Source organism: Ambystoma mexicanum, chromosome 6p (assembly GCF_040938575.1).
Source record: "Ambystoma mexicanum isolate Mex_15411 chromosome 6p, UKY_AmexF1_1, whole genome shotgun sequence".
Classification (NCBI taxonomy): Eukaryota; Metazoa; Chordata; class Amphibia; order Caudata; family Ambystomatidae; genus Ambystoma; species Ambystoma mexicanum.
This window is the reverse complement of record NC_090935.1, coordinates 1,450,513,875-1,450,535,149: the sequence shown is the minus strand read 5'-3', so window position 1 is coordinate 1,450,535,149 and position 21,275 is coordinate 1,450,513,875. Positions and strand designations below refer to the sequence as shown.

The 21,275-nt window shown below is 47.1% G+C and overlaps 1 protein-coding gene across 1 annotated transcript in view; it reads right to left on the bottom strand.

Moving 5' to 3' along the window:
• Positions 1-21,275, bottom strand: part of LOC138510506 (alpha-2-macroglobulin-like) — a 1,041,624-nt gene that overhangs the window by 124,776 nt on the left and 895,573 nt on the right. Inside the window, exon 30 of the mRNA XM_069626208.1 lies at positions 1,369-1,584. Coding sequence (XP_069482309.1) covers positions 1,369-1,584 — 216 coding nt within the window. The remainder of the gene's footprint in view (positions 1-1,368; positions 1,585-21,275) is intronic.

Below are 21,275 nucleotides of genomic sequence, written 5' to 3'. Positions count from 1 at the left end.
TCTCCATACTAGTGGAGATATATAGCTGTTTTAATAGTTTCTGTACTAATTCTTCACATATAAGTAACAGGGGTTCAGTATATATTACTTTTTGATTCCCGCTCTTTTAACCAGTACCCCTTAGTGAGTAGATATGCAAGGAAGAATACAACTGGTTACTTTGTCATCCCAATAATGTGTTTTTCAGCTGCACAGTTTTTGTATCATAGGGGACAGTTCTCCTGTTTTCTATCCACTTTTAGCTAGGCCGCACACTAGCAAAACCTAGGGTGAGCTTTCCCCAGTAGGATGCAGCTGTGTTCTTCGATGAGGGACAGATATTTATAGGGAGAAATAATAAGTAGTGATTCTCCTGTTTTTATGTTTCGAACATGTATATATACCAGTAATGAGGTAAAGAAGGCATCTTTTATGCCCCTGCTGTGACTTATGTTGCGATAACTAGAATGCTGGATCATTTATCCACTGTGGACCTCTTTGCACCTGCCTATCCATGATGGTCCTGCATGATGCCCATCAGGAATTACACTTAACACCATTGAATAACATATTTTGCTAGATAATACCATTGCAATGTTGTACTTATGTTGTGAATAACAATAACATGGCAATACTTATCCAAGATCTCCGTTCAAGGTCATAACTATCAGCTCCTGGGTTATTCATGTCCATATGAAGCTGGTGGCTAGTGCGGGTCCTGGTCCTTTGCTGCACATCAGTACACTCTCACAGTTGGTGAAGCACTAGCTTTCTCTCTTCCTTTCTGTCCTTTTTCCTTCCTTCTATCTTTAACCATCTGCCTTCCTACCGCTTGTATCCCCTTTTCCTTTCCTCTGAATTTCTGAGGTGTTTTGTCCCCCCACACTGTTTTCTTTCTCCTAGACCCTTTGCTTAATTATGTTTTTTCGTGTATCCCCTCTATCACTCTCTCTTTTGGACTTACTCTTTCACTCTCACTCAATCAATCACCACCTGACTGGCAAGCTGTTTATGAACACTTATATGGAGGTGTGTGACACTGAAGTCGATATTAATGGATCCATAACAGATATTTTACAGGTTCTTTGGGGCAGAGAGATACACTTCTGTGGGTGCTTCTCTTTGTGTTTATTTGACAATTCTACTGCACTCCAGCTTTACTGTCCCAGCCAAATGTTGCAGTGGCTGTACCCACTGATGAGCAATACCCATGAATGGATATTAATAGTATTTTCTGTATGAGAGAGTGAGTTAATTTGTGTAGTATCTTGATGGTCTAACCTCACAAATTCCCATCCTTTGACATTTTGGCACTTTGATATGATATTTGATATGACAATTATAACGCGCCTATACAAAGTGTTTCATTAAGCAGATCTTTTTATTCACCTGCGTGTAGATGCAGCCATTTCCTTCGAGGTATGTTGAGTATTCCGCAGGTACTTCAGGGAGCTGGATACGCTGGAGCAGTAACCGGTTAGCTTCATTCACATGGAACTCTCTCTGAAATGTGTCACTGGACCGCACTATCACCAAGCTCTCGCCATTCTTTGTGTAGGTGGCAGCACCATAGGTTGCTAGTGATTGGAGGGCAACCACTGTATCCTACGGGAAGGAGGGAAAATGTATGAACATGGACAATGCCTAGTAACATTTAGTAGCACAGAATGCAACCTGTGAGCCCATTATAGTCCTTTTATGGCTTGACGCACTTGAGATTTCCACGAGACACAGTAGTTTGGCTCTGGCCAGATTTAGATCTAGGGGTAGTATCAGGAGCTGGAATGAACATGAATCGCCATTCCATTAACAGAACCATGCACTCATCTCTGAGGGATTGTGCAAATCACAGCGTAATGCTAGCGCAACACACCCACACATATAGCACTTTCCAAAGGCAAGTGAATTATTTTCTCTCACTCAATAGGTGTTTCTGTGTGTTCGCGGGGAAGAGAAATTAGGGTTACGGTTTACAGTCACTTTGTTTCCCAGCTAGTTTTTGTGTGTTTATTTTGAATCTTCCATAAATTATAAAGGGACATTTACATGTGCTCCTTTTTCCCTCTGAATGCCTGTTTTTGGTATCCCCTATTTTCTAAGGCCTTGCGGCTCTCTGCATTTCTCCTAAATATTCCACGAGTGAGCTCATTTTGTGACGAGAGCTCTTATTTGATTACTGCAGTGCTCCTTCCACTTGGGTGGCACATTGCAGATTTGACGGTAATGCTAGGGATAGATGGCAGGCCCACTATCCTGTCTGCCTGGCATATCCCTGATCATCCCAGGGCTCCTTTCAACACCGCCACCCAATCATTCTGCACTCTCAAAAAAAGTTGGACTCCTCAAACCCATTAATCTGTGCTAAAAAGGTTTTCCACATTTTTGGCCAAGGGTAAGCTGGGTTTGGGCAGGGCATATGGCTTCGATTTGCACCCACACAACCCCCAAATTACGATGTATATACCTAAGGGTGGTGAAGTGGACCGACTCTCTTGAAATGAGGAGGCAAACTTAGCATCTTTGCTCCCCTTTCCCTTCTACTAACATTAATTTTGTCTCCCGGTTGGAAACCATCTCCAGGGACTTTGTGCATGCTTCTCGGGAAAACATTTGTTGCATCGTAGTTTTCTGACAGTAGTGGTTGGTTTCACTGCTACGCTGATAGAACACAGGTATGCCTGCGTGTGAAAGGGGGGAATAAGGACGTCTCAGAGGTATCCCGGGGTGTCTTTATGAGGTAAAATGTTACCATGTCTTTTTAGATCCCACTTCATGCCAGAGTCCATCCTCTAAATGTGGGACAAGTTATCGAACCTGTGCTGCCCTGCATTGTCTTGTTTCCAATGCAAGTGCATTGCCCCTGAGCTCTCTTCCTGGCCCAAGTAAGAAACTAGATGGGGGCTTGCGGATTGAAATGTAATTCATCCAAGATGAAGGTAACTTTGCTGGGGGTCCAGAATGGCCCAATGGTCAGAATTGCCCCTATCTCCAACTTAGGGCTTGTGTGCGATCTCCTAATAAGGTGAAGAATGTAGGGGTCCTTTGGAATGCAAATTTGGAAATGAAGACCCAAATTGGTGTGTGTTTATTAAAATCACATTTTCTTAGACTATGTCACTTCACATGACACTTCCATTTGTCCTCAAGAGGTCCATGCCATGGTGGCTGGACTTCCAGTTAACTCCAAGTTGGCAATTATGGATACACCAAAACACAGCTGTTCATCTGATGGGACAGTGAATCATGTTTACATTGCTTTGTTTTACTTTCAAATGTGTTCATCGATGAGGTCCTTGCTGCCTAAGTGATAAGATGAGTGTTAGAGTCCCTCGCAAAATCCTCACTCATGGAATCAATATCTGTTCTCTGTTCCTAAAGCCAGATATAAACAGGAAGGATATTGCCGATTTGCAGTACAGACTCCTTGTGCCTGGTGTCGCCTCCCTTTCCGAAATACATGGAATTGTGCAGTGCTTGAAATTCAAAGAGCAGTCAAGACATTCCTATTCTGTTGGTAGGAATTTTATAGCAGGATATTTGTTGAGTCCATTTTCGCTATTTGATGCATTTGAATATGCAGGGTCACATGTTATAAATGTATATCAACATAGATTGTTTTGAAAATCTATATTTATAAAAGTCAACTCTTATTTGTGGGTTTGTGGCTTGGCGAAGCGTTCTTACTTATACAATTCCACACTGTTTCACCAATCTGCACCAAATTTTGCATGACCCTCCGGACATGACTGGTTAGATGACATTTGGACACCCGACTCCTTTCCCGGGATTTCAGCACCTTCGCACATGAGAAGGTTGCCTGAAATTGGCAAAGCATCAATGTGGTCATAGAAGAACCGGTCTCGACATGAGGAACAAAACTCGAAGTCCCTATTGGACCTTGAAAACCATGTTTCAAAACCCTAGGATGTTTCTGAGATATTTGCACCGCAACGAACTGCACCACTCCAGGATGAGGCGATAGGTGGGTAGAGAGCACAGAAGGTCACAGTATGCAGCAGCACACCAACTCTCGCCTCCCCCCACAATGTCTGCACTGGTGTTTGTCAGCCAGCCATACACGCTCATTCTCAGTGCAGTTTACTTCAGAGTGCAAAGCATATCAAGTGATAAGCGAATCGGAACACCGACCTACAGAATCATTGATTTTCACAATTGATGAGCGTATTGTCATGCCTGTCCACAGAACCTGTTCGGAGGACGGATACTTTTTGCTAGTCCATAATAAAATGAAGTTATTTTATACATATGACTAATACAACGTAAAATGACAAAGGAATCTAAATGAAGGTGAACAATCAAGGTAAAGGACAGATTGATTGGTAACCTTTGGGCAATAGATCCGTTGTCAATCATCTGAATGAAGACATTTTTGGCATCTTCATGGTATTAAGCCAATGAGCTATAGGTCACGAGAGAATATACAAGTTTAATAAGAAACACATCCCTAGGATTGCTTCTTTTGCAAATTATCTCGATGAAGAATTGTTTTATATGTATTTGTTTTTCATATGGTGCTACTATGATTTCAGTGGTGTGTGTCACCATGCTTCCTATTTGCTCTCAGCATATTGACTCAAAGCTGCAAGGTGAAGAGTACAGTTCTATAGTTTAGAGCAGCACTGTCGTTCTTAAATTGTATGATAGCAAGTTGTACTGAAAATGGCTAGTCAAGGCTCTGGTGTAGCAGATTATGGAGGTGGAAATTGGGAAGGGATATAGGTTAGAGGGCCAAGGAAAAAAGACTGATATTAACTGCTCCTTAAAATACTGCATGGGCCTAAATATCTAACTATCGACACCTATGCATAGTGCCTATTGCGATGTAGTGGTTGTTAATTTCTATTACAGAAGTGTGTGCAAGGCCCCTTTTGTAATATTGAATGTGTGCCCGCTGTTTTAGTGTGTGTCCATTTGTGAGGGGGCATCCACTCATCTGCATGGGGGCTCACACAGAGCTCTGGAGCAGCTTCTCCTTTTGTTAATAGGGCTCAACGCCCTGAGCTTCACCTGGTGCAGCCTCTCTGTGCTGCACTAGGCATAGCCTGGGATTAAGTAATCTAGGCATAGCCTGGGTTTGTGTAATCTGGCCGCAGGTAACTGGCATAGAATGGGATTGTATTATCAGGCCACAGGCAACTGGCATTTGGGGAGCCGGGTTAGCATTCAGGTGGTCACACTAATATGGCAATAAGCCCCAAGCCGGCGGGCCATTACCGCCTAAGGTAATGCCCCCTGGGTCTTATTGACATGAGTATTATGGGGTTTGAAGCCCCAGCATACTAATGGTTTTGTTTTATTTTCCCTTCTGCAATTGTATGTGCCGTTTCAAAAGGCTGCAGTACGCATTAGTTCTAGAAAGACTAGAACGTGCATACTGCTTCATTACTACGGATCAACAGGGCGCCATTTTGGGTCCAAGTTGATCTGTAGTAATGATTTTGGAAACGTTATGGAAAGGGAAAGGGGTGGATTTCGTTTTGAAGTGAGTGTTGACAATTGGGGAAGCTTCAGCTCGCTGGCCTGGGCTCTCTGGTTATGTGAGCATTCGTCCGAGGAAATGGCGGCGGATCATGGCGAGTGAAGAAGGTAAGGGAACCTGTGGGAGATGCATGCTGTTGCGTCAAAGGGATTACACTGTGGTAAGGCTTGCAATTGAGCCAATCCACATTCAGTGTTTCCTGTAGCATTGGCGCGTCAGGTACTAATTGGGCATTTTCTATTGAGCTGGATCACTTTCTTGGCTAGGCGTATTGCAGTGGTATCTTTTGGATGGTTTTGTGAACAATGCACAAGTATTGGAATGGTTTATGGTAGATGGAGTTGAAACAGTAGAGTGAATGGAGTGTAGGAGATTTATAACCTGAATTTAAAACCAGACGCAGGTCTGGTGGCTGCTTTACGGTTTGGCTGCAGGGTGGGGAGAAAATCAGTCTTGCAGGCAAACGAATAGCATGTTGCAGCAGTCAATCAGGGTGTTACCAAGAGACATGCTGGTAATTTTTAAGTAGTTAATTGGGGGCAAAGGTTTCAATTTTCACATTAGTTTCAAGGTGCCGAGGCACAGGGCAGTGTTCATGTAAAATGAGAGTGCATTTGCTGGCCAGTGATGAGACCTGATTTTGACTGTGCGTTACATTCTAGGATGCGTTTGTATTTGTATTTATTTTATTTATAGAGCGATCCTGGCCCTGGGGCATCTGGGCGCATGTTTTACAGAGCATAGTGTTAGCACAAATATACAGTTTTTTTACATAGATTACAGTAAGTCAGGGCAATACAGAGTATTGAATACAGGCAGGTAAAGTAAAAAGGGACCCAGAAAGTAACAATGACATGATAGGAACTTAGCACATTTACTTTACAATGGGGGAAGCTGTGGTAACGTGGTCCTTTAGTACTTCCCGCCAAGCATAGCTACTCTTATGCATACTGTCCCGCCAGATCGAGTTCCTGGAGCCAGCGTTTAGTATTGCTCTTAAATAGTTGGAAAGATGGTTTGGATCTGAGAGGGGAAGGAAGCGTGTTCCAGAGCTTGGATGCCAGAACTGGGAAGTAAATCTGGGGATAGACATGGTGTGAATTTGAGCCGTTCTAAGAGGCCTTGAGGATGTGTGCGGGGAGAGTGTATTGGAGAGGTATGCTGGTGCAAGATTCGCCCTTGCTTTGTGGGTTAGAACAAGCATTTTAAGGGAGATTCTATGCTCAACAGACAGCCACTGAAGGTTGCGTCTTGTGCCCGATATATGGAGCTTCTTCAGAATGTTGAGGGCAGCCCTAATGGCATTGTTTTGTGTTACTTGGAGTTTATTAATATTTCTGTGGCTGATCCCTAAGTAGAGGGCATTCCAAAAATCAATTTTGGCCATAACTAGGGTTCTGGCAAGAGTAATACTGTTGGAAGTTGTGAGGAAGGGCCTACACGCAGTGATTAATTTGCAAGTGTATGCTGATGCTGCAACTACCGCATTTGTTTGTCTGGTGAAGGAGAGTGTGGCATCAAGGTAGATACCAAGGGTTTTGGTATTATTAGATACCATGATAGTGTTGCCATCAATGGTGAAGGATTTGAAGGTAGTGTCTAATTTATTAAGTCTAGCGTGAGAACCGAGGATGAGTAGCTCGGTTTTCTCATCGTTTAGACAGAGTTCGTGATGTGCCATCCAGGCTTGGATAACAGAATAGATTTATTTTGTTGAGGGCTTTTGTATCTATTGCGTGGTCTCCAATCATGGGAATGAGTATCTGGGTGTCGTCAGCGTAATTGGTATACAAGACACCCATATGAGTACTGGCGAGGGTTCCGCCGACGCAGAGGGTGAGAAGACCTGCATAGTTCTATTTGCAAGGAAAGATCTAATCCAGGATGTGGCTGTGTCAGAAAAGTGGGCAGCTATTTTCAAGTGGTGGCAGAGAGTTTGGTGGTTGAACAGATCAAAAGCCGCTGATGGTCAAGCAGTAGTAGGAGGGCTAATTTACCCTTATCTTTTATGTCTTGGATTTGTGTTATGAGGTAAATCAAGGCTGTTTCCGTACCATGTCTGGGGCGGAAACCTGATTGCCTGAGACCGAAGAGATTGTGAGTTTCTAGATAAGCCTGAATTTGCAGGTAGGCTGCCGTCCAATATTTTTAGTAAAAAAGGCACCGTTGTGATAGGTCTGTAGTTGGAAGGGTTACTAGGATCGAGGGTGGATTTTTTGATTAATGGGATGCCCCAAGCATCTTTTAGATTATCTGGCACAATTCCTGTTTTAAAAGAGGCGTTAATGAGATTAGTAATGAAAGGAGCAAGGTCGTGTGCAGCTGCTTTAATATGTCACTGAAAGGCACAGGAGACCCCACACTCTAGATTAGGGTATTACCGTAATAGTTTGTCTCGGAAAGAAAATCCAGAGGAAATAATTCTCAGAAAAGAAAGGCGTATTAAGGATTTTATTATACCCAATACATTTTTTTCTTTGTGAATTTAGTCACGAATTAATCTGCACTGTAGCAATTTTTATTTTACATAGCTGGAATACTTAAAAACAAAACAGTTTGATAAAATTCATCCTATTAAATCATACAAACATTTACCCGCATTCATACTACATCCATCCATAAGCTCATACACCTCATCGACAATTACAAGATAAAAACATCTAACAAATATAACAATTCATATACAATTTCATAATTATACAATCAATTTGTGTGCAAAACAACGCATAGTGCAGGGCCACGATACATTTTTAAGTGGTCAGCAGCAACAACGCTTAATGCATGACCATATTAGATTTTTGAAAACTGTGGTCAGCAATCCGGATAGGCCAAACAAGATCTTCATAAGTGGCCTTATCCTAGGTTTTTCTCGACCGGTTTCAACGTGTGAAAGATGGTTTAATACGTCTTCATCAACTTTCCTACTGGATTCGCGAGACGTAATTAATCTTGTCGAATTAAGACCTTTCAATTCATCTACACAAATATTAGTCTCTGTAGATATTGACGCGTTATACACAAATATACCTCAAGACAGAGCAATCCTGAGCCTAAGAACTATCTTAGATAGCAGACCATCCTCCCATATTGTACCTACAGAATTTCTGTGTAAAGCAGCCCAACTGGTTCTGACTAATCGCTTCTTTAAATTTAAAGAAGAATTATTTTTACAAAGCAAGGGTACAGCGATGGGGTGTACTTTTGCCCCAAACTTGTCTCTACTTGAGAAAGAAAAATCCTACACACTTCAAATCCGTTTAGAGACAAGATCAAGATGTATCGTCGATATATCAACGACATATTTATGATCTGGGAGGGCTCAATGGAATCCTTATTGGCGTTCTTGGATTGGCTCAATAAAGTGGATACAGACATCCATTTCACTTTTGAACATTCCACGTCAAGAATTGCATTTTTGGACCTATCCATTTTTACTGATGGAAATGTTCTTCATACCGAATTACATAGAAAAGTAACTGAAAGAAACACAACACTAAAATATGAGAGCCAGCATCCGGCAAGTCTCCTACGGAACCTGCCTTATGGTATGTTTTTGCGACTACGACGCAACTGCACAGACATTAACAACTTTACAAAACATGCCTCTGTTTTGGAACAAAGACTATTGGAACGGGGCTATCCCAAAAGACTTATAAAACAATCTAGAAAAAGAGCCCGTTTTGCAAATAGATAGGCCCTCCTGTTACCCAAAGTTCAACTACAGAAAAAAGAACTAGTATGTGTATCAACTTTTTGCCAATATAGTGAAGCCATAAAAGGCATCATATTAAAAAACTGGCGCATTTTAAACGCTTCAGGAACTAGGGTACCCAAACCCCTTTTTGCATTTAAAAAAAGCAAAAATCTTAAACAGAAGATTACACGCGCCAGTAGAAGCAACCAAAAACTGCTGATGATACGGGACGTGAACCAGAAGCCGGTTCTTGGGCATTATCCATGCACCACCTGTGTGGCCTGTAGGTTTTCTAAAAAAATGACTTAGTTTTTCATGCAACAGAAACAGTGGGACCTCCGCACTTTTACGACTTGTAAAAGTAAAAATGTGATCTATGCAATTCGGTGCCCATGTCAAAAAATGTACATTGGCAAGACGACCCGGGAAGTAAGCACGCGTATGTTAATGTTAATGTTAAAGGTCATTTGTACCGCGCACTATCACCACCGGAGTGGTCCCCTGGCACTCTGGCGGCTCTGAGAGAGGGAGGGAGGTGTGGGTTAGTGGGTGGAGGCTGGAAAAGTGCAAGAGAGCAGTGATGTGCTGTTGGCAGCCTCAGCCCGGTGGTTCCGTCGGCTGGGCCTGGGGTGTATGCGAACGGTAGTCGTTGTGTGCTGATGTGTGTGTTTTGTTGTTGCAGTGTAGTGAAGTTCTTGCGGTTTGCTGCGCTAGGGGTTTGTGGTTGTGTTTGATTTGGAGTTTGAGAGGTGTATGCAGAGAAGGAAATTGTTAGTGGTATTGGTATTGGTTAGTTGGTATCTCTATCCTGGATTGAGCCAGTTGGGCTTGTGTAATCTTACACGGCGGAATGCTTGTACGCCCTGTGCCTCAGGAGGTATGTGCCCGTTTTTGCATTCGAGGCCGTTTGAGGATATAGCTGTCCCCTCCGCCCGCTCCCTTAATAACTTTGCATGCTCCTTACCCCCCACATGATTAGCGCAGCTGCTAGTGTCCATACTTCCGATTGTGGGGTGATTGGTGGTATCTCGTCCGTACCACAGCCCTGTGGTACCTAGTTGTGGCTGTACGGGCAGAGGGGGATGGTAAGGGTTGGCTGGAGTTGTTGCCTCCGTCTCCCTGGGTCTCGCGGGTGGACCCTTGTGTCCAGCGTCAGCCCTACTGGTGCTTGGAGTACTTCTGTCGTTCTATGGGTTTGTCAGTGTCCTTTTTTGAGTCGTTTGTTTTATTGTTTCGGTTTTAGTCTCTGGTGTTGAAGAGGTAGGTTTTTAGTAGTTTTCTGAATTTAAGGTGATCTTTGGTGTTCCTTATTATTTTTGGGGTGTTGTTCCAGGTTTTCGCGGCTAAGTGGTAGAAAGCGGTGCCTCCGAGTTTCTTCTTGATGTAAGGTTTTTGTTCCTGTCGGATTTCGTTGGTTGATCTGAGCGGTCTCGTTGGCTTGTAGATTGTTATTTTTTTTTGTAGGAATTCTGCTCCTTGTCGGCTGATTGCCCTGTGCGTTATGCACATTGTTTTGAAGATGATAGGCTGTTTTACTTGGAGCCAGTGTAGTGTTTTTAGGGCCGGGGTGATGTGGTCTCTTCTGGATAGTTTGAGGAGTAGTCTGGCTGCTGTGTTTTGGATCCGTTGTAATTTCTTCATTAGGTATTCCGGTATACCGAGGTAGAGGCTGTTTGCATAGTCGATACTTGACATGATGAGGCCGACGATGATGAGTGTTTTGTGTGTGAAGGAGAGGAAAGGTAGTATTTTTCTTGCCGTGTGGAGGAGGAAGAAGCATTTCTTGACTGTTGCGTTTATTTGCGGTTCTAAGGTTAGGGTGTTGTCCATCAGGACTCCCAGATTTTTTACTACCTTGGATGATGACGGTGCAGATCCCATTTCCGTTGGCCACGGGATGGCGGTTTCCTTCTCTTGGTCTTTGGATATGATCATGATTTCGGTTTTTCCTGGGTTGATTTTCAGGTTGTTGGCATTCATCCAGTTGAAGACTTCTTTTAGACAGTCGGTTAAGTTTGAATGATCGGCTTGGGTGTCTTCGATCTTGTAGATGATTTGAGTGTCGTCTGCGTAGTTGTAGCATTTGATGTTGTGTTTCTTGAAGATTCTGATTACTCGGGTTTGGTAGATGTTGAAGTACAGTGGTGATAGTGAGGATCCTTGTGGTACTCCACAGTGGTTGACTCGTGGGGTGGATTTGAAGGGTTTGATCCAGATGGTTTCAGTTCTGTCTGCTAGGAATGATTTAGTCCAGCGTAGCGCTGTGTCTGTTATGCCTATGTCTTCTAGTCTTTTGGTTAGGGTGTCATGGCTGACTGTGTCGAAGGCTGCGGAGAGGTCGAGCAGGATAAGGGCAGATGTTGTGTTGGAGTCTGCGTTTGTTTTTAGGTCATCCCAGATGGATAGTAGAGCTGTTTCTGTACCTCTTGTGGGTCTGAAGCCGACTTGAGCTTGGTCTAGCAGGTGGTGTTCTTCAACGTATTCTTGGGTTAGTTTGTATACCTAGGTTTCGAGGAGTTTGGCCGGGTAGGGGATGTTGGAGATTGGTCTGTAGTTGGAGAGGTCATCTACGTCCCCGCTTGTGTTTTTCAGAAGTGGTTTGATGTAAGCCAATTTGAAGATCCTTGGTACTGTTCCTGTTGCCAGTGATAGATTTAGAAGGTTTCTGAAGTATTCTGCTGGTGTTCCTTGTCCGAGAATTGATTTGTAGATGTCCGGGGGGCAGGGATCCATTGGTGAGCCCACTTTCTTGCTGTGTTTTATCAGCATTGCGAATGCCTCTGCTGATATTTCTGGGTAGTTATTGAGTTTGTGCAGCGGTTCTGATTTAGGTTCGTTTGGTTGTAAGTCGTTGCTGATTGGTCTCTGTTGGATGGTTTGTCGGATGTCATTGATTTTCTTTTTGAAGTGGTCTGCAAGGTTGTTGCATAGTTTCTCCGAGGGGGTTGGGGTGTTGTCACAGCCTGGTGGGTTTCTCATTTCTTTAATGATACGGAACATTTCTTTTTGTGTGTTGGTGGCATTTGTGATTCTGTCATTATAATGCCTTCTCTTTGCCTTTTGTATTTCCTTTTTGTATGCGCAAATTTGCTTCTGGAACATTGTTTTTATGTTTGGGTTGTAATCTTTCCTCCATTCCATTTCCATCTTTTTGTTTTCTTTTTTCATGGTGCTTAGTAGTGGGGTAAACCATTTAGCCATTGCTCTCTTTTTTGATGGTGTGAATGGTTTTTCTGGGGCCATCTTGTCAATTGTATCTGCAACCCATTTGTGTAGTATCTCGGCTTTCCCGTCTAGGTCAGCTAGGTCTAGTTCTGTTGTTGAGGGCTTGGTTAACTCCGGTTGTTCGAATAGGTTGCCTTTTTTGACATCTTTCCAGTTTCTTTTTGTGGTGGCTGTGAGTTTGGGAGGTTGGATGTAGGCTTGAGTAGGCAGAGTGATTACGAATGGGATGATGAGATGGTCGCTCCACAGTATTTGTATCGGCGGTGCCGTGGTGATGAGTTTTTCCTCTGCGAATATTGCATCCAGGGTGTGTCCTGCCGAATGAGTTGCCCCTTTTACTAGTTGTCGTAGTTTCATGGTGGCGAGTTGTTCAATCAGTGAGTTTTGTGAGTTGGCATGACTGTCTTCGAACCAGATGTTGAAGTCCCCCAGTACGATTAGGTGTTCGTGGTTGATGGCTATGTTGGTTATGGCTTCTATGAAGTTGTCGACGAAGGATGCATCATAAGTTGGGGGTCTGTACACCAGGATGAATGTGACGTTGGTTTTTGGGTTAGCTGTAAGGTGTATGATCATGGACTCGCAGTTGGGGATGTTGAGTGGTTCGTCTGTTCTTATTTTCAGCTGTTCTTTAAATGCTATTGCGATGTCTCCTCCTTTTTTGTTTTTCCTGTTTGTTTGAAGGCATTTAAAATTTGCCGGAAGGCAGCTTTGGAGCGTGATTTTGTAGTTGTCGTCCAGCCAAGTTTCTGTGATGAAGAGGATGTCGATGCCGTTGTCGTCGAGTAGATCGAAGATCTCTGTGGAGTGTTTTGACATGGATCTTGCATTTATTAGATTGCAGTGGAGTTTAGAGGTGTAACTTGGTTTGCCTTGTTTTGTTAGGGTCGTTTTCTGATCTTGTTGAGCAGCAGTTTTCAGGTTGTCAGCGTTCTCGAGTAGTTCTTCTAGGTTTAGTCTAGGTCTTTTGTTTTCATCTGGTTCATCTTCCAGGGGACATGGTTGTGGGTTGGGGGTTCTTCTTGCTTTGGTGATGTATGGTGTTATTGCTTCAGTTGTGTGCTTGTTGTATCTGGTGGGGTTTGTCCTTCTTCGTGATGTTGGTTGGTTGCTCTGTGTAGTTGGTTTTGGCGTCACGTTGGTTCGATCTGGTGAGTAGGTCGCAGCGAGGTATGGAGTTAGGTAAAGGGACTTGTCTCTTCTTTCCGCGTTGGTCCGATCTTTGAACCTGTCTGTGGGGGTGTGTTCTGTTGTTGCGGTTCTTAGTTGAAGTTTCGGGGTGTTTGTTCTTTCTTCTCTTCTTTCCCTCTGGGTGGGTCGTTTGCGTGGCATTGTACGATTCCGAGTTGTTTTTAGTCTAGTTGTTGTCTTGGTCGGGGTGTAAGGTTGGAGTTGGGGTTGTATAGTTATATAGTTGGGTTCTGGCAGTGGCTCTCTTTAGTCTCCGTCTCCCTTAGCGACAGTGCAGTTTGGGCACGGTGGCCCTGCTGGGTTTGGGACGCCTGTATAGTGGGAGAGAGGTCTGTCAAAGCAGTCTGGAGAACTGACACTGCAGTTTGGGTATGGTGGCACTGCTATTAATGGAGTTTGGGGAACAGACAATGCAGTTTGGACACGGCAGCCCCGCTAAGTTTGAGACACCTGTATAGTGGGAGAGAGGCCTATCAGTGCAGTTTGGAGAACAGACAATGCAATTTGGGCACGGTGGCCCTGCTAAGTTTGAGACACCTGCATAGTGGGAGAGAGGCCCATCCGTGCAGTCTGGAGAACAGACAATGCAATTTGGGCACGGCGGCCCTTCTATCAATGGAGTTTGGGGAACAGACAATGTAATTTGGGCACGGTGACCCTGCTGAGTTTGAGACACCCGTATAGTGGGAGAAAAGTCTACCAGTGCAGTTTGGGCAAGGCGGCCCTGCTAAGTTTGAGACACCTGCATAGTGGGAGAGAGGCCTATCAGTGCAGTTTGGACAACAGACAATGCAGTTTGGGCACGGCGGCCCTGCTAAGTTTGAGACACCTGTATAGTGGGAGAGAGGCCTATCAGTGCAGTTTGGACAACAGACAATGCAATTTGGGCACGGCGGCCCTGCTAAGTTTGAGACACCTGTATAGTGGGAGAGAGGCCTATCGGTGCAGTTTGGACAACAGACAATGCAGTTTGGGCACGGCGGCCCTGCTAAGTTTGAGACACTTGTATAGTGGGAGAGAGGCCTATCGGTGCAGTTTGGACAACAGACAATGCAGTTTGGGCACGGCGGCCCTGCTAAGTTTGAGACACCTGTATAGTGGGAGAGAGGCCCACCAATGCAGTCCGGACAACAGACAATGCAACTTGGGCACGGCGGCCCTGCTAAGTTTGAGACACCTGTATAGTGGGAGAGAGGCCTATCAGTGCAGTTTGGAGGGCAGACAATGCAATTTGGGCATGGCGGCACTGCTAAGTTTGAGACACCTGTATAGTGGGAGAGAGGCCTATCAATGCAGTTTGGAGAGCAGACAATGCAATTTGGGCACGGCGGCCCTGCTAAGTTTGAGACACCTGTATAGTGAGAGAGAGGCCTATCAATGCAGTTTGGAGAGCAGACAATGCAATTTGGGCACGGCGGCCCTGCTAAGTTTGAGACACCTGTATAGTGGGAGAGAGGCCTATCAGTGCAGTTTGGACAACAGACAATGCAATTTGGGCACGGCGGCCCTGCTAAGTTTGAGACACCTGTATAGTGGGAGAGAGGCCTATCGGTGCAGTTTGGACAACAGACAATGGAGTTTGGGCACGGCGGCCCTGCTAAGTTTGAGACACCTGTATAGTGGGAGAGAGGCCTATCGGTGCAGTTTGGACAACAGACAATGCAGTTTGGGCACAGCGGCCCTGCTAAATTTGAGACACCTGTATAGTGGGAGAGAGGCCTATCAATGCAGTTTGGAGGGCAGACAATGCAATTTGGGCACGGCGGCCCTGCTAAGTTTGAGACACCTGTATAGTGGGAGAGAGGCCTATCAATGCAGTTTGGAGAGCAGACAATGCAGTTTGGGCACGGCGGCCCTTCTATCAATGCACGAGGTTAGGTATCTAGTGTAAAGCTGTACAACTCCCAACCCTGGCCCTCCTACCTTACTGGTCCTTGTAGTTGCTGGTTGACGGCTGGCCACTGGCTTGGCTTCCCCTGCGGACACCTGCTGACACTTCCTGGAGTCGCCTCCGTTGGAGTCGCTCTTAGCCGCTGGGGGCTGCCGGGCAGAGGGCTGCCCTGGGAGGACCGGTGATAAAGGCTGGGGGGACCAATGAGAACGGTGCCGGGAGAGGAGGAGAGGAGGGCTTTGGATGGTGAAAAGGCAGCGAGCGCTTGAAGTGCAGGTCGCTAGACCCTGGGCCCCGAAGCCCAGTAACCAATCACGGGCGGTGGGCGGGTTGGGAGACAAGAGGGGGCAGGGGCACGCTCGAGGAGGGATGCGGGATGCACCAATGGGAAGGTGGGCGAGGCGGGCAGACTGGGGAATCAGGAAGGGGTGCGGGGAGGGAAGGGTGCAAGGGCCTGCTTCTGGGCACGGGCCCACCAGGCAACACACTCACCGGGCTCCGAGGGCCTTGGAAAGGAGCCGGTGGGGGCCTCGCGAGTCGCTAGACTCGATGCAAGATTGGAGGCACCAATGGGAGGGAAGGAGGGCGGGTCGGCGGGCGGGCAGACTGGGGGATCCGGAAGGGGTGTGCGGGGAGGGAAGGGTGCAAGGGCCTGCTTCTGGGCACGGGCCCACCAGGCAACACACTCACCGGGCTCCGAGGGTCGTGGAAAGGAGCCGGTGTGGGCCTCGCGAGTCGCTAGACTCGATGTAAGATTGGAGGCACCAATGGGAGGGAAGGAGGGCGGGTCGGGAGGCGGGCGGGCAGACTGGGGGGATCAGGAAGGGGTGCGGGGAGGGAAGGGTGCAAGGGCCTGCTTCTGGGCACGGGCCCACCAGGCAACACACTCACCGGGCTCCGAGGGTCTTGGAAAGGAGCTGGTGGGGGCCTCGCGAGTCGCTAGACTCGATGTAAGATTGGAGGCACCAATGGGAGGGAAGGAGGGCGGTCGGGAGGCGGGCAGGCTGGGGGATCAGGAAGGGGTGCGGGGAGGGAAGGGTGCAAGGGTCTGCTTCTGGGCACGGGCCCACCAGGCAACACACTCACCGGGCTCCGAGGGTCTTGGAAAGGAGCTGGTGGGGGCCTCGCGAGTCGCTAGACTCGATGTAAGATTGGAGGCACCAATGGGAGGGAAGGAGGGCGGGTCGGGAGGCGGGCGGGCAGACTGAGGGATCAGGAAGGGGTGCGGGGAGGGAAGGGTGCAAGGGCCTGCTTCTGGGCACAGGCCCACCAGGCAACACACTCACCGGGCTCCGAGGGTCTTGGAAAGGAGCCGGTGGGGGCCTCGCGAGTCGCTAGACTCGATGTAAGATTGGAGGCACCAATGGGAGGGAAGGAGGGCGGGTTGGGAGGCGGGCGGGCAGACTGGGGGATCAGGAAGGGGGGAGGGAAGGGTGCAAGGGCCTGCTTCTGGGCACGGGCCCACCAGGCAACACACTCACCGGGCTCCGAGGGTCTTGGAAAGGAGCTGGTGGGGGCCTCGCGAGTCGCTAGACTCAATGTAAGATTGGAGGCACCAATGGGAGGGAAGGAGGGTGGATCGGGAGGCGGGCAGGCGGGCGGGCAGACTGGGGGATCAGGAAGGGGTGCGGGGAGGGAAGGGTGCAAGGGCCTGCTTCTGGGCACGGGCCCACCAGGCAACACACTCACCGGGCTCTGAGGGTCTTGGAAAGGAGCTGGTGGGGGCCTCGCGAGTCGCTAGACTCGATGTAAGATTGGAGGCACCAATGGGAGGGAAGGAGGGCGGGTCGGGAGGCGGGCAGGCGGGCGGGCAGACTGGGGGTCAGAAAGGGGTGCGGGGAGGGAAGGGTGCAAGGGCCTGCTTCTGGGCACGGGCCCACCAGGCAACACACTCACCGGGCTCCGAGGGTCTTGGAAAGGAGCCGGTGGGGGCCTCGCGAGTCGCTAGACTCGATGTAAGATTGGAGGCACCAATGGGAGGGAAGGAGGGCGGGTCGGGAGGCGGGCAGGCGGGCGGGCAGACTGGGGGATCAGGAAGAGGTGCGGGGAGGGAAGGGTGCAAGGGCCTGCTTCTGGGCACGGGCCCACCAGGCAAAACACTCACCGGGCTCCGAGGGTCTTGGAGAGGAGCCGGTGGGGGCCTCGCCAGTCGCTAGACTCGATGTAAGATTGGAGGCACCAATGGGAGGGAAGGAGGGTGGGTCGGGAGGCGGGCGGGCAGACTGGGGGATCAGGAAGGGGTGCGGGGAGGGAAGGGTGCAAGGGCCTGCTTCTGGGCACGGGCCCACCAGGCAACACACTCACCGGTCTCTGAGGGTCTTGGAAAGGAGCCGGTGGGGGCCTCGCGAGTCGCTAGACTCGATGTAAAATTGGAGGCACCAATGGGAGGGAAGGAGGGTGGGTCGGGAGGCGGGCGGGCAGACTGGGGGATCAGGAAGGGGTGCGGGGAGGGAAGGGTGCAAGGGCCTGCTTCTGGGCACGGGCCCACCAGGCAACACACTCACCGGGCTCCGAGGGTCTTGGAAAGGAGCTGGTGGGGGCCTTGCGAGTCGCTAGACTCGATGTAAAATTGGAGGCACCAATGGGAGGGAAGGAGGGCGGGTCGGGAGGCGGGCAGGCGGGCGAGCAGACTGGGGGATCAGGAAGGGGTGCGGGGAGGGAAGGGTGCAAGGGCCTGCTTCTGGGCACGGCCCACCAGGCAACACACTCACCGGGCTCCGAGGGTCTTGGAAAGGACGTATCAATGAGCATCGCTCAAAAATAAAAACTCGTAACCTTAATGCCCCTATGGTCATTCATTATGTGGAGATGGGCCATAAAGCGGACCAAATGGAATGGTTTTGTGTAGAAAGGGTATTTGGGAATAATTCAACTTAGATCCTAAAAAACCTAGCCTACAAAGAAGAATTATGGATCTTCAATTTAAAAACTCTGACCCAAGGGCTAAATACCTTAGAACCCTGGAATGTAAGTATATAACACTCCTTGTTTTCTTCCATAGACTGGGTCAGCTGTCGGGACACATTAAAATTGTGGTATTGCTTTGGCAATTGGTTTGCTCGTGATTTCTGACCCATTATAAATGGGCGTGCCAGATGCACAGGCATTATTTAAATATAGGGACTGGCCACTTATATACCTCTTAATAAATGCTACTCTGAGAGTTGCGCATTTGTTTTATGACCGGGTATTCACTTCCACTAAGACTAACTAGTCGAGTTAATGATGCCAGTCTACTCGATCTAGTCGGTATGATTGGTTGCCGTGACAACGGCAATGTCCAAACTAAGTTGTCCAGCATGCATGGATTGTGTGCACGTTGTATGCACCAACGAGTATGTGCTATTTCGGGGCGTTTAGAGTGAATTTTTTGCTTGCCACTTTATGACTAGCGAGGTCACGCGCTAGTCGGCCCATTGCTTGATTAGATTGGAGTCCGTGGCAACGTCATGTCTGACCCTTCATTACTCATGACTGGCGTGGTCACGTGGTGGACGGCTCGTTACTCGATTGAGTTAAAGGGCCTGGTTGCCATGGTAGCGGCAGCATGTGGGCTGAGCCGCGGGCTGAGTGTGTGTTGCGTGGACCGACGGTCACGTGCCATTCGGGCGGGCTATCCCCCTTGTTAGCGTATCTCGGGGCGAACACTATTCACGGAGTCACGTGGCAAGCGGCCTAGCAGTCACGTGCTCTTTCTGGCTGGGCTTCTTCCTATCAACGTGGCGTAAGGCACCCACGTGATAGGCAGCCAGCTGCCTTTAACGGGCTGGCAAGGACAGGTAATTCAGATGCGCGTCTCCCTTCCATTTGGACGCGACACAGACGTCCGGAGTTAACAGCGAACTCTGGTCTCGCTCGAGTAACGGCGATGCACTCTGTGGGATATTCTCTGCAGGTAAGTAGCCTTCTCTTAGAATTGAACATTTGGGACTGGTTTTAGAGGGGGTTTCCTCTACTCTCCTCATGGACTTTTTCAGTCCAGATTGGATATTTCGGAATGGTGAAATCTGATTTCTTCCAACTTAAAACAATCAAAAACGGTTCTCCACATAAAGATTCTTAAGGCCACTTGGGCCTTACTTTGGGGTGGAGCCTCTCTTGGAACTCTGAGTATTGTGTGCAGGTTTAGACATCCTTATATATAAAAAAAGACATTTATGTAATATTATGAAGTTACTTCTGTGGCCGGGGTCTTTGATAGAATTTCATTTGTAACCCCTGTAGATTGGAGTCCAACTGCAGCTAACTGCCTTGCAGGATCGTCTATTAGAACATTGCCAATTTGTATGACAGTGTTGCTGTTCCGTACAAAAATTATTGAATGGATTGACTCCTACCATTATTGACAAGGTTGGTCCCCAAAAAAGGGTTTCCTTCAGCAAAGTTGCCTTTCTAAACATACTTGCATGTGGGTATTGATGTTTTCCCATTGGATCCTTCCTCCTTTTCACTTGAGTTGGATTCTACAGTCTTTTCTTTCCGCCTTCCTCATGATCTACACCTGGTTGGTCTAGGGACACTTATTTCTCTTGGTAGCACTCCATGCATGACGCCCTGAGTTTTTAATCCCAATATATGTAAATATTGGGCTACTTATAGCAGGACAGTAGCAGAACAATTTATGTCTGCAATTTATTGTAGTGGAGTCATGTATTGCTATTTTTCTTCCCCGCTTTCTTGGACTTGGTCTCTTCTTTTTCTTTTTTCACAATTTGTGGGATAGGGAACTGATGGGGCCCTTATATTTGTGTTTGCTTTTAGACAACTACCCTTAATCTCCTGATGAAGTCGTATTAAACCATCTTTCACACGTCGAAACCGGTCGAGAAAAACCTAGGATAAGGCCGCTTATGAAGATCTTGTTTGGCATATCCGGATTGCTGACCACAGTTTTCAAAAATCTACTATGGTCATGCATTAAGCGTTGTTGCTGCTGACCACTTAAAAATGTATTGTGGCCCTGCACTATGCGTTGTTTTGCACAAAAATTGATTGTATAATTATGAAATTGTATATGAATTGTTATATTTGTTAGATGTTTTTATCTTGTAATTGTCGATGAGGTGTATGAGCTTATGGATGGATGTAGTATGAATGCGGGTAAATGTTTGTATGATTTAATAGGATGAATTTTATCAAACTGTTTTGTTTTTAAGTATTCCTGCTATGTAAAATAAAAATTGCTACAGTGCAGATTAATTCGTGACTAAATTCACAAAGAAAAAAATGTATTGGGTATAATAAAATCCTTATACGCCTTTTATTTCTGAGAATTATTTCCTGCAGCTGCTTTAATGACAGGTGCTGTGCATAGGTCACCCTGACAGTTGCACGGTTTGAGCTTCCTGATAATGTTTTCTACTTCCCACGTGGACAGTAGTGAGAAGCTAAATGGTTTAAGTGAAGGCTCAGCCGAGGTGTTGGATTCTGGATCTGAAAGTAGGTTACATTTTTTGGCGTTAATTTTGGTTTGTAGCATTGATATTTTATCGAGGAGAGCCTTTTGGATGTTAGTACACCATAAGGCGTCTGTGATACATTTGTGTGTGCAGGTGTGTGTGATTTTGGGGTAGTCAAAAGAGTGGGTGCTTGCTTGTAGCTTGGCATAATGGCCAATAATCAGATCCTTGGGGCACTCTGCAGATCAAGGGGGGACTTGTGTGTGTCTGTGAAGGGCTCAGCACCACAGTGCTTTGACTTTTGTGTGGAGAGGTCCAGATGCATATATATGGTCTGTGCTGCTATAGGCAGATGAGAGATGGAGGAGGATGTGGGAAGCATCCATGTCTACGTCT